This window comes from Corythoichthys intestinalis, chromosome 14 (assembly GCF_030265065.1).
Source record: "Corythoichthys intestinalis isolate RoL2023-P3 chromosome 14, ASM3026506v1, whole genome shotgun sequence".
Classification (NCBI taxonomy): Eukaryota; Metazoa; Chordata; class Actinopteri; order Syngnathiformes; family Syngnathidae; genus Corythoichthys; species Corythoichthys intestinalis.
In genome coordinates, this window is record NC_080408.1 from 20,542,158 (window position 1) to 20,559,698 (window position 17,541).

The 17,541-nt window shown below is 38.8% G+C and overlaps 1 protein-coding gene across 7 annotated transcripts in view; it reads right to left on the bottom strand.

Moving 5' to 3' along the window:
- The window catches only part of LOC130929777 (glypican-5-like), a 203,930-nt gene that overhangs the window by 38,136 nt on the left and 148,253 nt on the right, over positions 1-17,541 (bottom strand). For 5 of the 7 annotated variants that reach the window (XM_057857272.1, XM_057857274.1, XM_057857276.1 and 2 more), the window contains 2 exons: positions 11,698-11,754; positions 2,826-2,948 (listed from right to left, as the gene is read on the bottom strand). In XM_057857272.1, the coding sequence (XP_057713255.1) occupies positions 2,826-2,948; positions 11,698-11,754 (180 nt within the window). Of the gene's footprint in view, positions 1-806; positions 2,507-2,825; positions 2,949-11,697; positions 11,755-17,541 lie in introns of those variants that run through there. The other 2 variants (XM_057857278.1, XM_057857277.1) reach the window with 2 other exon arrangements.

A 17,541-nucleotide genomic window follows, 5' to 3' on the forward strand; every position in this document is an offset into this window, starting at 1 on the left:
GTAGCAGCTGTCGGCCGCAGTCAAGTATTATTGTTTTGTTATCTAGCGGCATGAGTTGAACATGATATTTTCTCTTGGTCCGTTCCTCTTTGCTTCCTGAAGACAGCGCTGACTGTGTTTTAGTTCCGCTTTACCTGGTATAATTAATTGGAATTTGGATGTTTGTGAATTGTTCTCGAATCTTCCACGGCCGAATCGCGAATAATCTAAGAATCTGAAATTTCACATGCCACTAGTGTTTAGTAACCTTTCATTTTGTAAAAATGCAAAATCATGTTGGAGGTATTACCTCCTCAGCAGCCACCCTCCGCAAACATTTTTTACATGTCAGTTGGCCCTCCTCCTCTAAGCCGCGGCTGTCTTTAACTTTTCTATTCAATTAAATTCAATTCAATTTTATTTGGATAGCCCTGGATCACAACGACGTTGTCTCAAAGGGCTTTGCAGAGGCAATATGATACACAATCAGAAACAGCAAATGAAGCAACAAAGATTTTCTGCAGCCAAAGTATTCCCATATCGGCGATTTTGTTTTTTTCGATGGGGGAAAAAGTTTCACCTCCTCCAGCTGTCGTGCCACACATCTGAACCACTTACACTGAGCGGTGAGGGAGGGCTGAGCCTTGCAGCTTTAAGTGAGGGATTTTGCCATGCATTTTCGGGACATAAAAAATTGCTAATAACGAAGGGACGGTATGACGGAAAATTTTTGCGGTTTTGAAACCTGAACATTTTCACACCACAGTATACCTTGAAACCAGTAATCAGCACATGTCTAATACATACTGTATTATAGAAGACCAGTGTAGTTATGCACAAAATAGTTACTGATCTGAGTTAAAGGCCTTGCGTCACGTTTCAATATGAAAAATAGAACACCTAAAACGCGTAGACTTACAATGATATGACACAGAACTTTTTTCTTTTTTGATATCAATGTGCTTTTTGTTTCAATACCTGCTAAACTTTTTCTATTTTATTTTATTTTTTAACATTTGTCGACTCCTTCCTGATTCACATCATTTAAGCAAGCAATTTCAAGGCAACGGCTTGTCATAGTGTGGTGAGGCTGCCAGGCGCCAGAAAGCAAGGCTTCGTGGGCCATTTTGATTGTTATTGTTTGCTTCCATGGCTGTAGCTGAGACTTAGCAGTAAATCACAGCACCCAGAATAAATGACAGAACATAAAACACTAGAAAGCTAATGACAGCAATAAGCAGAGTGAATTGCTTTGAGCATTTTTTGTCGGAATCAGTTTCTTCACAAAACTATATCATTTATCAAGAATCACTGCGATGTGAGAACATACTGTATTTTATCTTATTATTATGGTTGTATATTTAGTCTTAATATGTTTCCCCTGAAATGTGTTATGAGTGTTTGATTTCATTATTTATTGATTTTAACGTCGTCATTGTTATTACATAGTTAGAACTAACTAGTCTAATAGTCCTATCTAAACAAGTGTGGTTATTTTGGTTAATCTTATCTTTCCGGACAGAGAGTGCAAACTGTTTGCATGTGTGTTTCATGAGATGTTTGAATGCATGCCAACACGCACTTTGACTTTGGATGTTTACGACTGCTAGCCGCCCCTCCCGCTTCTGTCATCAAATGCTGAATAAAGAGGAAGAGAATTTCAATCCCTGTTGCCTTTAATGTGCTTGGAGGTATTATAGCATACCAGTGTTTGCATTTGTATCTCTTACTCGAGCACGGTGCAATTGCATGAAATGCTCCTCCAGCTGTTGAACAGAATATGAACCTAGTGTTGAAAGACTTGCAATCATGGGTGTTTGTGTGTGTTGTTTATTGTGTTTGTGGGGAAAACCCGATATATCCGTGGGGGATAAAATGTCAATTTTAGGCACTGATACATTTGCCATCTCTTCTCATATTTGCCATCAAACTCTCATCTAACTTTCCCAGGCATGGTGTGGACAGTCAGCAGTAGTGGAAGCAAAGTCTTTCCCATGGAGCCTCATAGCAGGGTCTTTGTTCACCCTAAAGGCTTTGAGGGTCCCCATGGCAGGGCTGTGGCCCACTCTAGTGACTCCACAATAGGTCTTTATGCTGCCAAGTCTCCCTCCCCCCTCACTTCATCACGCTGCCCTCATCAGGGGCACAGGCAGGCACAGGGGGTATCAAAACGCCAACACTTTTAATGCCCAGATCTTCTCTTGGTTCGTCTTCCTCCCAGTGACTCATACAACAAAGGCAGTCTGATGAGTTTATGAGTGGTGCCAAATGTCTCAGCAGGGTTCTGTTTTCTTATTCGCCTAAGACCACTTGACACCACAAGAAAAGATCTGGCTCTTAACCGTGAGTGTTTGATAAAACAGAATTCAAAGACATTAGCGCTGATGTTGAAAGTCAGTGTATAGTCATATGTTCCTGATCATGAAGCTGGCACTCATGGACTGGCTGCCAACTGTACTTTGTGTGCTGACACAGTGACAAAGGCTCTGATGAATGGGTGGTCTGCCCAATATGTGGTTGGCACAGTCTGGTTTGCGGAAGAGAAGAGAAGATGACATGGACAGCCACTCAGGGTAGCATCAACAGCTCATATTTTCTCAAATCTCAAAATCTAGTACAATTAACAACCCAGGGATCTGGCACATTTGTGTCTTTAGGAAAAGGCAGCCATGTACATTTGTTCCCCTTCGTCAAAGCCAAACGATGGCAGTGTCAAAACTGAGGTTACCATGGAAATCGAACTTATGGCTTCCACTGAAGGAAGTGAGGGTAACTTTGTCATAAATTTTTGACAAACAGATCATTCACGCTTTTAAGTCTACACATTTCGCATCCCAGTATCTCACCTCTCCACCACCTCATCCCCACTCCAACATGTGGCATCATCCACCACATTCTCCCCTTCACACAGCATCTCCGGCAGCGCTGCATAAAAGGACTTGTAGCGCTGCAGGTACATCAGGAAGTCCCTGTGGAGATACAGAATGTAAGATAGCGCAATTGATACATTTACTACCATATCTATGCATGTGGCGACTATACAGTGGGGCAAATAAGTATTTAGTCAACCACCAATTGTGCAAGTTCTCCTACTTGAAAAGATTGGCGAGGCCTGTAATTGTCAACATGGGTAGACCTCAACCATGAGAGACAGAATGTGGGAAAAAAAACAATAGAAAATCACATTGTTTGATTTTTAAAGATTTTACTTCCAAATTAGAGTGGAAAATAAGTATTTGGTCACCTACAAACAAGCAAGATTTCTGGCAGTCAAAGAGGTCTAACTTCTTCTAACGAGGTCTAACGAGGCTCCACTCCTTACCTGTATTAATAGCAACTGTTTTAACTCATTATTGGTATAAAAGACACCTGTCCACAAACTCACAGTCACACTTCAAACTCCACTATTGCCAAGACCAAACAGCTGTTGAAGGACACCAGAGACAAAATTGTAGACCTGCACCAGGCTGGGAAGACTGAATATGCAATAGGTAAAACGCTTGGTGTAAAGAAATCAACTGTGGGAGCAATTATTAGAAAACGGAAGACATACAAGACCACTGATAATCTCCCTCGATCTGGGGCTCCATGCAAGATCTCACCCCGTGGCATCAAAATGATAACAAGAACGGTGAGCAAAAATCCCAGAACCACATGGGGGGACCTAGTGAATGACCTACAGAGAGCTGGGACCACAGTAACAAAGGCTACTATCAGTAACGCAATGCGCCGCCAGGGACTCAAATCCTGCACTGCCAGACGTGTCCCCCAGCTGAAAAAAGTACACGTCCAGGCCTGTCTGCGGTTCGCTAGGGAGCATTTAGATGATCCAGAAGAGGACTGGGAGAATGTGTTATGGTCAGATGAAACCAAAATAGAACTTTTTGGTAGAAACACAGGTTCTCGTGTTTGGGGGAGAAAGAATACTGAATTGCATCCAAAGAACACCATACCCACTGTGAAGCATGGGGGTGGAAACATCATGCTTTGGGGCTGTTTTTCTGCAAAGGGACCAGGACGACTGATCTGTGTAATGGAAAGAATGAATGGGGCCAAGTATCAAGAGATTTTGAGTGAAAATCTCCTTCCGTCAGCAAGGTCATTGAAGATGAGACGTGGCTGGGTCTTTCAGCATGACAATGATCCCAAACACACAGCCAGGGCAACAAAGGAGTGGTTTCGTAAGAAGCATTTTAAGATCCTGGAGTGGCCTAGCCAGTCTCCAGATCTCAACCCCATAGAAAATCTGTGGAGGGAGTTGAAAGTCCGTGTTGCCCAACGACAGCCCCAAAACATCACTGCTCTAAAGGAGATCTGCATGGAGGATTGGGCCAAAATACCAGCAACAGTGTGTGAAAAGCATGTGAAGAGTTACAGAAAACGTTTGGCCTCCGTTATTGCCAACAAAGGGTACATAACAAAGTATTGAGATGAACTTTTGGTATTCACCAAATACTTATTTTCCACCATGATTTGCAAATAAATTATTTAAAAATCAAACAGTATGATTTTCTGTTTTTTTTCCCTCCCATATTCTGTCTCTCATGGTTGACGTTTACCCATGTTGACAATTACAGGCCTCTCTAATATTTTCAATTGGGAGAACTTGCCCAATTAATGGTTGACTACTTATTTGCCCCACTGTACTATGACGTTGGAAATGTAAGTCAACGAAAAAAATGAGATTGATAGAGAAGTCAGTATGACTAGAATTACTTCAAATCCCATATACAATTACATACTCGCGTCTAATGCTGCCTGATGGGTTTTGCCTAAAAAAGGAAAACTCAACTGAATAATGTCTCAATTTTGAACTATACGATTAGTCGTGCAACAGGAATGTGTTTACTATGAAAGAACATACCTTGTGTTTATTCAACTCATCTTAATCCAGCTAACATTACTTTTCCTGTATTCTTACTACGGGATATTTGAAGTATATTCAAACCAAGTAGAATATATATTCCATAACTGATATGCCCCTTTGAAGACCTGTTTGTCTACAGTGGCTGCATGAAATTCAGGGCAATTTAAGCAAACAAAAAGGACAATGAAGATGAGTGATAAAAGGTTTAAATCCACCTTCAAAGCCCACTGGCAGCAATTTATGTGTCTCCTCCAAAGGGTCAATGGAAAGCTGGACATTTTATGGCTGTAATATGACCCCCCTCCCCTGTGCGAGCTGGGGTGCATTTCACAGCAACTGTCACCAGTGAAGCCTCATTTTGCCCTCTACTGGTTGCTAAGTGACCTGACAATGGAGGTAAGATAAATGTTCAACAGTCTACAAAGAGCGGGCTCATTCCATTTTAACTTCAGACATCAAGTTTACCCAAGAATAGTTGTATTGAAGCCAAGTGGACTTGTTCTTGAATGTTGACATTTTGCCATCAATCCAAAAGGCTTGTTCCTTCTAAAGCTGTACTTTGATTCAAAAACCGTGGATTACAATGACTTGTACAAATGAGAATTTACACTGACATACGGCACACAACGTAAATATTGTGGCCCTTTGATCTTAAGTCCTTGTAAGTCCACTTTCCACACGTTCCCTGATAAATCTGACTTAATGCAACACTAAGTAACTTTTCAACCTTTGTACAATATTTTCATAACATTTGAGATAATATGTTGACTGACAACAAGTGTTGTTAATCTTACTTTAAAAAAGTAAATAATTATAGTTACAAACTACTTCTCCCAAAAAGTACCGTATTGGCTCGAATATAAGGCGGTGTTTTTTGCTTTGAAATAAGACTGAAAAGTGGGGGTCGTCTTATATTCGCGTTATACCCATTCACGACGTTAGATGGCGCCAGATATCATTGAAGTGATGTTCTGTCATGACAGATCTCAGCTACTCTGAAGTTTAACTAGTTTGCATTATTTTATTGCAATGTTTTTCCTTATTCCGATTTGTTTCAAGACTACAGTTACAGATAGACTTCACTTTAGTGGTTAATGCAGTTATTGCAATTTTGTTGTTTTATCACAATAGATTGGTTTATTTTCATTTAAAAAACCAGAGGCCATTCATTTACGAATGTGATTGCACTTTAGTTTACATATTTAATAGGGCTGTCAAAATTATTGCGTTAACAGGCGGTAATTAATTTTTTAAATTAATCACGTTAAAATATTTGACGCAATTAACGCACATGCCCCGCTCAAACAGATTAAAATGACAGCACAGTGCAATGCCCACTTATTATTTGTGTTTTTTTGGAGTTTTGTCGCCCTTTGCTGGTGCTTGGGTGCGACTGATTTTATGGGCTTCAGCACCCATGAGCATTGTTTAGTTATTGACATCAACAATGGCGAGCTACTAGTTTATTTTTTTATTGAAAATTTTACAAATTTTATTCAAACGAAAACATTAAGAGGGGTTTTAATATAAAATTTCTTGTTGATTTATTGTTATAATAAACAAATACAGTACTTATGTGCTGTATGTTGAATGTATAGGCTATATCCATCTTGTGTCTTATCTTTCCATTCCAACAATAATTTACAGAAAAAAATGGCATATTTTAAACATGGTTTGAATTGCGATTAATTATGATTAATTAATTTTTAAGCTGTAATTAACACGATTAAAAATTTTAATCGTTTGACAGCCCTAATATTTAAATGTTCAGATATTAAGATTTGAATGAGGTAAAATAACATTATAATCATTTGTTTCAGATGTACTGTAACTATTTTCTGTATAAAAATTAATTGGTGTTCAAAAAGTCTTTTTTTCAAATTTGAGTCTTGAAATAGAGGGGGTCGTCTTATAATCAGGGCCGTCTTATATTTGGGCCAATACGATAATTGAGTTAATAACTTGGCAAAGTAACTGGTGTTACCTTTCATGTTTTTTTTTTTTCATTACCAAAAAAAAAAAAAAAAAAAAAAAAAAAAAAAAAAAAAAAACCCAAAAAAACAAAAAACAAAACCATAGTAACCTTTGCTATGTTTAGAAGTCATTTAATGTTGTGACTCAACCGTTAAAGTTGTTAAAATTGCTCCTGTTATTACATTAGTTCCTTATTGTCTACTTTCAACATGTGAACGTTTTAAAAATGTTTCATCATTTAAAGATAGATTTAAGTCAAGATTTTGCCGATTTAGGAGTATTTTAGAAAAAAAGTTACTTAGGTTCGCAAGAAAGGTTCTCTACAACAGAGCCTTCCTGAGGAGTCTACTGCTTTAAGATGGCGGCTGTTTACTAATGCCGGTGAATCTATCATTTCGCATCTAGGTCTCTATAGATTTCAATTCAATTCACCATGCCACTGTGTCTGTCATTTTGCATATAGTTCTTTATACTATACATGTGATATCTACCGTAGCATCATGTAGGCGTAGTTTGTAGGCTATCGGCTACAGCCAGGTATTATTGGAGCCACTTAGCATCACGTTTGCAACGGCGTCACAACACCCTTCCCTCCTCCCCACTCCCGCTTCTCTCTCTCATCAACCAACATTCAACCAACGCAGTAACACATAGTAACGCAAGCCTTTACATCCTCAGCAATGGTAACGGCATTGCCAAGATGAGAAAATTAATTAATTAGATTACTCACTATTGAAAAAAACGGCACTAATTAACTTTGAGGTGGGTGCAGGAACCCTGCCACACAAAAAAACTACAAATGTGCTGACTGCTTTACGGCATACGTTACTTCCCCCTTTCCCCATTCGTTATAAAGATGGAAGTCGACTCGAACGCTACCAGGATATACAGAATAAACATTGACCCGGCTTTCATTCGCTGGCGTGACGCCCCCCCCCCCCCCCCCATCAATGATAACCCTTTAAAACCGAACTTGTAGGCGGCGACACGTTTACGCATATCATCTTTGAAGCCTCGTCACACTGTAATTACGTCACCCACGTGCCGCTGGGTGGTCTCATTTGAATGTGCAAAAGTTGAGGTCCACGCCAGTTTTTATTTGAAGTCCATCGACCAATTAAAAATGGAGATTTTTTTCCTTCACTATCAATCTTTGGAATTTGTATATTGATGTGTGTGTTCAAGAAGCTTGATTGCATGTACCGTATTGGCCTGAATATAAGACTGCCCTGATTATAAGACGACCCTCTCTTTTTCAAGACTCAAGTTTGAAAAAAAGACTTTTTGAACACCAAATAGATTTTTATACCGAAAATAATTACAGTACATCCGAAACAAATGATTATAACAATATATTTGAGAGAAAAAGCATGTTATTTTCCCTCATTCAAATCTTAATATCTGAACATTTAAATATGTAAACTAAAGTGCAATCACATTCATATATGAATGGCTTCTGGTTTTTGAAATGTAAATAAACCAATCTATTGTGATAAAACAACAAAATTGCAATAACTGCATTAACCATCAAAGTGAAGTCAAACTGTAACTGTAGTCTTGAAACAAATCTGAAAAATGAAAAATATCGCTATAAAATAATGCAACTGGTTAAACTTCAGAGTAGCTGAGATCTGTCATGACAGAACATCGCTTCAATGATATCTGGCGCCCTCTAGCGTCGTGAATGGGGAGAGTAGCTGAGATCTGTCATGACAGAACATCGCTTCAATGATATCTGACGCCATCTGGCATCGTGAATGGGTATGATGTCTAGACCGCGAATATAAGACCACCCCCTATTTGTCAGTCTTATTTCAATGCAAAAGACATCGTCTTATATTCAGGCCAATACGGTATATACTTTTGATATGGGTACAATACCTAACCTCAGAAAGAGATATCTTCCAAACCCTTTTTGTGTTACATGACATATATGTATTTATGTTTTTTTTCACTATTTTGCACTGTACATAACCTGTTTCAACTAGCAATAATCGCGCCTCGGATAAACCTCATAGGTTTTTACCATAGCATGTGTAAAGCCCAAAAACGCCTATGACCATACCTGCTGTTTGTGTTGAATTGTCAAACATAAAACTATTCAGTCTTATTTTTTCTGTTGAATGTTTATCCTAACTAGTTGAATAAATATTATCAAGCTTCAAAACTGTTGGTGGAGCATGTTTGGTTGTCAATGGGACATCAACATTACAAATTTTGAAAAAAGATTTTGGAAGGTTTATGTCTTTTTGGGGCCACAATGTTGATTATAATTTGTCAGTGAAGAAAACAAGTTTGGACATGAAGGTTATGATGGCCTGACAAAAGGGACCCAACCTGGCCAATGTGAACATTTTTTTCTTTAAAATATAAAGGCAACATCATCAAAGGCATGCAAATTCGGCCAGAATAAGCTTAGGTGTTAAAGGGTTAATCAATCTGCTGGAGACCAGGATATTTTTGATTGATTGATGATTTTACGACACTGTGCGGGTGCGCGCTGGTCCTCATGGGAATTTGGGAAACGCAGCGCTGGTGCTCATGGGAAACGCAGTGTTCCTTAAGGCAAAACACTACCGCTTTTGTCCACCGGCTTCGCTAAAATCGACCAAAACTGAAAAGCTACCAAGTGTTGCTTTAATTAAAAAACAAAAAAAATCTTTAGTCCTCACTAATCCGCTTTTCTTTTTCTGACTTAGCGCACTTGTGGATGAGAACGAGGCGCTATGAAGCAGCCCTGCAAGCAGACTCTGCAATTTGTGAGTGTAAGCACTGCGTCTCATATCAACTGATGTGGACAAAAGTGCTCATGTCCTCCTCCACGTTGCTGAAGTTCTCCACTGAGCAAAGTTGTCCAAAAATCCGTAAAATTTAAATTATGAAAAACAGGAAAACAATTATTGACTACAAAAAAATGGTGATCACACATATTAACCGAATATTTTCAAACATTTATTTTGTATTTAAAGATAATTTTTACAGATTATTTAAGTACTGTATGTGTGTAGGTTAACTCATAGGCGGAGTTTGACTTTTGAGGCGGGGGGGCACAACATGTTGATGACCCCGAAACGTATTGTCAGCAATAAAATTAACTTACAAGAATACTTATAATAATAAGTTGACAATGACCGTTTTTTTGTTTCCCATCATTCATGAGGGGAATTCTAAATCAGGCTGCATCGTCATCCAGTGAATATGGTACGCCCGCCGGTGTTGTGCCAATGTAGTTACCCCAGTCAAAAATTGTATCCCCTGGGCGGAGCCATATGGAGGTAGATTTGTGTCTGTATTATTCAATTAAAAAAAAAAGTAGCTTCAATAAAAAAACAGTTGCTTCAATCAAAATATATATTTTCAATAAAAAAAAAAAGTCGCTTCAATCAAAAAGATGTGTTAAATTTGAAACTCAAAAGCTGTGAAATTGAAAGCCATTAAAAAAAAAAAAAAAATTATTTATTTATTTTTGATTGAAATAATGTTGATATGTGTTTGGGCCACATTTTGACAAGGACATTTTTGTCTTTATTATTCAATCAAAAAATAAGTTGCTTCAAAAAAAATATTTTCAAAAAGAAAAATCACTACAATCAAAAAAAAAAGAAAAATTTCAATCATAGACAACATTTCTGAATGCAAAAAATATTTGAGATTGACAAATTTGCATTTGAACACTTAATTTTTCGTTGAAAAAGTTTTCTTTGATTGAAGCAATCTTTTTTTGTGTTTGGGCCATATTCTGGGTAGGACATTTGTGTCTAAATCATTAAAATCCCCCCCCCCCCCCCCCAAATAAATAAATAAATAAATAAATAAATAAAATAAAAATAAAAAATTCAATTAAAGAAAAAAAACACATATGAAAAATATAATTGCCCTCTCCTAATTTTTTTTTTTTTTTTTTGGGGTGGGGGAGTTTAAATGCAAAGCAAATGACCGTCTAAGGTGCTAGTCACATGACCTGTTCGAAATTTTTTTTTTGACCCGTTATAAAAATATATTTTTTGTTCATTTCATTCATTATTGTTGCAGTTTTATTGCTTTGCAACTTTTATATATATATATAGGAAAGCCAATTTCATGCAATGACAGTTTTCGGCCACCAGGAGGGGCCTGCCCCCCCCTTAAAATCCGCTTATGGGTTAACAACAACCTAAGCAGCGCACCAAATTTCCAAAGCCCTTTACAAGGAATTATCATAGATAACCGGTCTTCTGCATGTTCCAAGAACAAGAACCAAGCAGGGTGAGGCGGCATTTAGTTATTATGCTCCTCACCTCTGGAACAAGTTACCCGAACGTCTGAAGTATGCTCAAACTGTTAGCTCTTTTAAATCAGGGCTAAAAACGCTTTTGTTTAGCACTGCATATCCATAACTGTCTATATATTTCAATCTACCTGCTTTCTATTCCTCTTGTGCTTATCTCCATTGCTGATTTCAATTATTATTAGTAGTAGTAGTTTTTGTTTTATTTTTATTTTTGTTTTATTTTTGTTTTATTTTTTTAAATTCTGTGATTAAATGCGATCTTTTGTCTTGGTTTTTACGTTGTGTTGATTTAAATGTGATTTTTATGATCTTCATGTGATGTAAAGCACTTTGAATTGCCTAGTGTTGAATTGTGCTATATAAATAAATTTGCCTTGCCTTGCTTTGCCTAGATGGAGGCACAACAAATACCATTAGGGCTAAGGTGATAAGAACTCCACATTTTAGATGGCAATAATACTTTATTTTTCATTTACAGAATAAAAAAATAAAAAAACTTCAGCAAAGATTTTGACAACCTTAAAATAACCACTCTGCAAATGTCAACACCAAAAAAAAAAAAAAAAAAAAAGATGGCTGAAGGACAATTACCAGGATGCATGCTTACCTAGAGAGTGATCTCAGACTATGTTTATTATTCTTGGAGGGTTTCAGTGGGGGCGAGCTGGGAATGATGGGAGTTGCAGTCCGGTTGAAATTGATGCAAGCAAGTAGGATGCAGGGGAAGTAAAAGGTTTGGTGAGAGACAGAAAACAGAAACAATAGCACGTCATGACCATATGGTAAGAAGGAAAAAACACACATGCGCATGCAGAAACACAATGACATCAACAATCTCGTCTAACTACAATATGATCACAGATTCTGAGTTGTAATGTATGATTTAGGTTAGTAAAAAATCTGCACTGTTAAACGTGGTTTCTGAATCCAAATTTCTTTCCGCTGAAATGAAACATAAATGTTTTTCTACTTTCTTTTTCAGCAACGCAGTAAAATATCTGTGAAGTGGTCAACTCCCACACGTGCTTTGGTCAGGGCTGGCAAGCTCCGGGAATTCTGGATCATGTTGCCATGAATGACGGTGGCATTGCCAGGCTAGACCCGTCAGCTCGGTTGGCATCGGAGCAGTGATTCATGGTTTGGGATGAGGTCAGACAGGCAATGCCGCAAATGTGTGTGTTGGACTATTTCATTTGAGGCCAGCTTGTGTTAAGATTCGGTGGTATGGCTGTCTGGGTAAACAGGAAATAGTTGGTCTGTGATGATTAAGCTTACCTACGCTGTCCATTGCCTGAAACGGCAGTGCCAGCTGCTGCGGCCATGGGAGGGCTACCGAAAATGCCAGGTGGAAGGCATGCACCAGTATGATGTAGTTAGAGGAAAAAAAAAAGATGGCTGTGTGGTCTAAACATTTGTGTCTGGGGTTTATAAATTGTGTGTGAGATTTCAGCAAAGACAAACAATGCTTCAAATTTAAACGGGAAAAAATAATGTAAGATGAGACGACATTTTTTTGTGATGCATGCATAAGACCTAGGCTTACATTTTTTATTAAGGGACTATACAGGAGTTGATTTAATATACTTTTCTATTCCATGCGTGCTCCACAAATGCCCTGATAAGTACACAGAGCCCTGACATTTTAACTGAGAAAAGTCCTTCAGTAGAAAGTGTTCGGGTTGAACACTCCGGGTGAACACGCACCCCTGCACGTCCCCACGGCAGCAGCGCTGTTTCACTGAGCCTCCACTTGGCAAAAACAAATTTCAAATCCACTTAAAGGGATCCACGGATACAAAGGCTTGTAGTTCTTAAAAGATAAATGTTATTATGAGATAAAATAATTTGATATTGAAACCCCTCTTGATGTTTTCGTTTTTATACAATTTGTAATATTAGTTTAACTAGTAGGTCGCCATTGTTGTTGATGTCGCAGGGCGGTGACGTCACATAGTTACGCTGCCGGGCTTCAAGAGTATGACTCTAGCGGCATAAACATGTCATCTGTTCAACCCTTTCAATTTGAACCCGAGAGGAACATTAATAAGCGTGACAGCACTGTCGATATATTTTACAAAATGAGCAGCCAAAGCAAAATGAACAGGAAAGACGGGTTGAGGGGAAACGAGAGTATGACAAAACCGGTGTTTTGCCAAAATGTGCTACACCGGCCAAAAGACTACAAGAGGCGAGATTGACGCCCGAAGTACTACCGTGCGCTTTCAGCTTGTTTTGTTTAGATGCATACAGACAGAACATACAGTGCTGGCCAAAGGTATTAGCACCCCTGCAATTCTGTCAGATAATGCTCCCAGAAAATGACTGCAATTACAAATGCTTTGTTAGCAATATTTTTTTTGTTTTGCTTGCAATGAAAAAACACAAAAGAGAATGAACAAAGTAAATAAATTATGGCTGTCAAAATTATCGCGTTAACGGGCGGTAATTAATTTTTCAAATTAATCACATTAAAATATTTGACACAATTCACGCGCATGTCCCGCTCAGACAGTATTCTGCCTTTTGGTAAGTTTTACAGCAAGGCTTTTTGTGCTGTCTAACAGCGAACTCTTGTGGTCGCTTTGCGACATGGTTTATTGTTTTCTTGCCAGTTCAATATGGCTGCACGACGTCTCGGGCTGAACCTACGTTGTAATGTGCTTATATGATCCTTGGACAAGATTTGTCCCTAAGTATGGTTGTTGTAAAGAATGTACATATTATGTTAGTAATGTTATATTTTTTGTATGAGACGCTTTTTGTCTATGTTTAGTGAACCTGTATAGCGTGCTAAGCTAACGTTGTTGCTAATGCAATGCTTGTGTACTTTTTGTTGTAGTTTTACGACGGTCTAAAGAGGACAATGGTTTGAGGCCATTTTATTAATAAATCAGATGAAAAAGGAAGAAGTCTGATTATTAAGGCGTCGTTCACTAGCTGTCTAGCTTTGGAAAAAGTAGACGCATCTGAGTGAGGACAGCATAGACAGATTTAAATGACAGTAGAGTAAAATGCCCACTACAGTCCTTATGTACCGTATGTTGAATGTATATATCCATCTTGTGTCTTATCTTTCCATTCCAACAATTTATTTTACAGAATATATATACTGTATAATTTACAGAAAAATATGGCATATTTTATAGGTGGTTTGAATTGCGATTAATTGCGATTAATTACGATTAATTAATTTTTAAGCTGTAATTAACTCGATTAAAATTTTTTATCGTTTGACAGCCCTACAATAAATCATTATCATTTTACACAAAACTACCAACATGGGCCGGACAAAAGTATTGGCACCCTCAGCCTAATACTTGGTAGCACAACCTTTAGACAAAATAACTGTGAACACCTGCTTCCGGTATCCATCAATGAGATGAGATTTTTACAATGTTCTGCTGGAATTTTAGACCATTCTTCTTTGGCCGACTACTCCAGGTCTCTTAGATTTGAAGTGTGTCTTCTCCAAACTGCCATTTTCAGATCTCTCCACAGGTTTTCTACGGGATTCAGGTCTGGACTCATTGCCGGCCACTTTAGAAGTCTCCCGTGCTTTCTCTCAAACAATTTTCTAGTGCTTTTAAAGTGTGTTTTGGGCCATTGTCTTGCTGGAAGACCCATGACCTCTGAGGGAGACCCACCTTTCTCACACTGGGTCCTACATTATGCTGCAAAATTTATTGGTAGCCTTCAAACTTCATCATGCCATGCACACAGTCAAGCAGTCCAGTGCCAGAGGCACCAAAGCAACCCCAAAACATCAGGGAACCTCCGCCACGTTTGACTGTGGGGACCGTGTTTTTTTCTCTGAAGGCCTCGTTTTTTCCCCCTGTAAACTCTATGTTGATGCCTTTTCCCCAAAACCTCTGCTTTTGTCTCATCTGACCAGAGAACATTCTTCCAAAACGTTTTTGACTTTCTCAGGTAAGTTTTGGCACACTCCAGCCTGGCTTTTCTATGTCTTTGGGTCAGAGGTGGGGTCTTGCTGGGTATCCTACCATAGATTCCCTTTTCATTCAGACGCCGACGGATAGTACGGGTTGAGGCTGTTGTACCCTCGGACTGCAGGACAGCTTGAACTTGTTTGGATGTTAGTAGAGGTTCTTTATCCACCATCCGCACAATCTTTCGTCAAAACTCTCGTCAATTTTTCTTTTCCGTCTACATCTAGGGAGGTTAGCCACAGTGCCATGGGCTTTACACTTATTAATGATACTGCGCACGGCAGACACAGGAACATTCAGGTCTTTGGAAATGGACTTGTAGCCTTGTGATTGCCCATGCTTCCTCACAATTTTGCTTCTCAAGTCCTCAGACAGTTCTTTGGTCTTTTTGCTTTTCTTTGTGCTCGATATGAGACACACAAGGATACAGGACTGAGGTTGAGTCAACTTTAATCCTTTTTAACTGGCTGCAAGTGTGATTTAGTTATTGCCACCACCTGTTATGTGCCACAGGTAATTAACAGGTGCTGCTATTTACACAAATTAGAGAAGCATCACACGATTTTTCAAAAGGTGCCAATACTTTTGTCGGCCTATTTTTGGAGTTTTGTATAAAATGATAATGATTTAATTTTTTTTTCATTCTCTTTTGTGTTTTTTTCATCGCAAGCAAAATAAATGAAGATATTACTACCAAAGCATTTGTACTTGCAATCATTTTCTGGGAGAAATTGCGCATTATCTGAAGGAATTGCAGGGGTGAAAATACTTTTAGCTAGCACTGTACTAAAGATGAGAAAATACTTAAAGCAGTAATGTGAAGTAAGGTTGGCCAACCATGTTTTTGAATAATATCAATGGCTAAACAGTTATAAGCATATTTTCGTTGTTGTTTTTAACGCAACCCTTCCAGATTCTTTGTTTAACCCATAGCAACGCCCTTGACAACGAAAATGCTTTTCTTCGGCAATCTTCGGAAATTACGTCACACCGGGAAGTGCGAGGGAAGTCCGCCATAGAACAGTATTGTTTGTTGCATTGCTTCTCGGTAAGATGCCACGGCGGTGTGTAGCGATGTTTTGTTCTCACTCAAACGAAAAGTTGTATGAGTGGCCAAAGGATAGCAGGGCACGTAAATGGACATCTTTCGTTCGCACGAAGCGAATGAATTTCACGCCATCATCCAGTAGTGTTCTCTGCTGCAAACACTTCGAAGATGCCTGCTTCCTTAACCGGTCTGCTTATGATCAAGGATTTGCCAAAAAGTAAATGTGATTTTTTTGATAGATGACTGATGACTTTGTGAAGGCAGAGCTGCCAACTCTTGTGGAATGAACAGTATGAGCTAGCGACGTTAGCCGAAAGTTAACTCGTGGCATTCCCCGATCATAGTTGTTGTTGCGTTCGCTAGGTTAAGCGTGTTTAAATTGTGCGGTCATCTACGATCTTGTCCGAAAGGGTTAATCCACTGTCAATCGGGAAAGTGGTGTGGATGTGCACATAAGCGGGTCGGCGTCGCGGTAATTCACGGTCACGTTGCCGTAAGAGACACACACCGACGGTGAGTTTGTGCACATTTATTTGTATTTGTATTATGTATTTCCACCTTCATGCTTCAAGCATTGCATTGCATTTGTACGGTTCGGTGTTTCTTTCACGGTGATCTCTTGATAGCCTTCTAGTTTGTGTTTTACGTACAAGAGCCGCTGACAGGTGACAAGTTGCTTTTAATGTCTGGCAGCGAATCAGCGAGCGCGCAGGTCACGCAGTGAATCATGGGAAATGTAGTCTCGGGACAACACTGAAGTGGTGCTTTGTAATCTGTTCGCTTGTGTGAAAAACCTACATTCCCTCACGCCATTAGACGCCCCTTCCTCCCGAGAGCCCCGAGCCGTGTTGTACTTTTAGCTCCATGTATTAATAAAGAAACAAAGTTGTCAGCACGTCGTGTGTCCGATACATTTGTAAACAAAAAGCTCATAAGCTCAAAAAGCTCATTGCATCCTGATTAGCGTCTGGCTAATACATGTTAGGTACAACATAAAATTCCAACCTCCTCTTCTTCCTCCAACTCTTCAAAAACTTAAATCTTCTCCCTTGCGCTCGATCTATCGCTTATATCGTTGTTTGAATCATTGTTTGAAGGGCTTTGTATGGCGGCCGTATGTATGGAGCTGCCATCGCTGTTTCCGGTGTGACGTATCACTTCCGGGTTTGTCCCCTTTCAGGCTCGAACTTTGGAAAAGCGATTATTTTGTCAAATATACAACATATAAATTATTTTTTCATGCTTTATTTCTTGGACAATGTTTAATTACTTTAATTGTGACCCTATTTGGCATGTTATGAAATTACTTCACATTACTGCTTTAAACGTAGTAATATCAAATAAGGGTGGTTTAAATATGCTACGTGACTAATGTGGTCAATAGAGCAACAATTTGCATTAAAGCTACCACAAAAAAAAAAAAAAAATATGAGAGGGAAACTTATGCAAAAAAGTA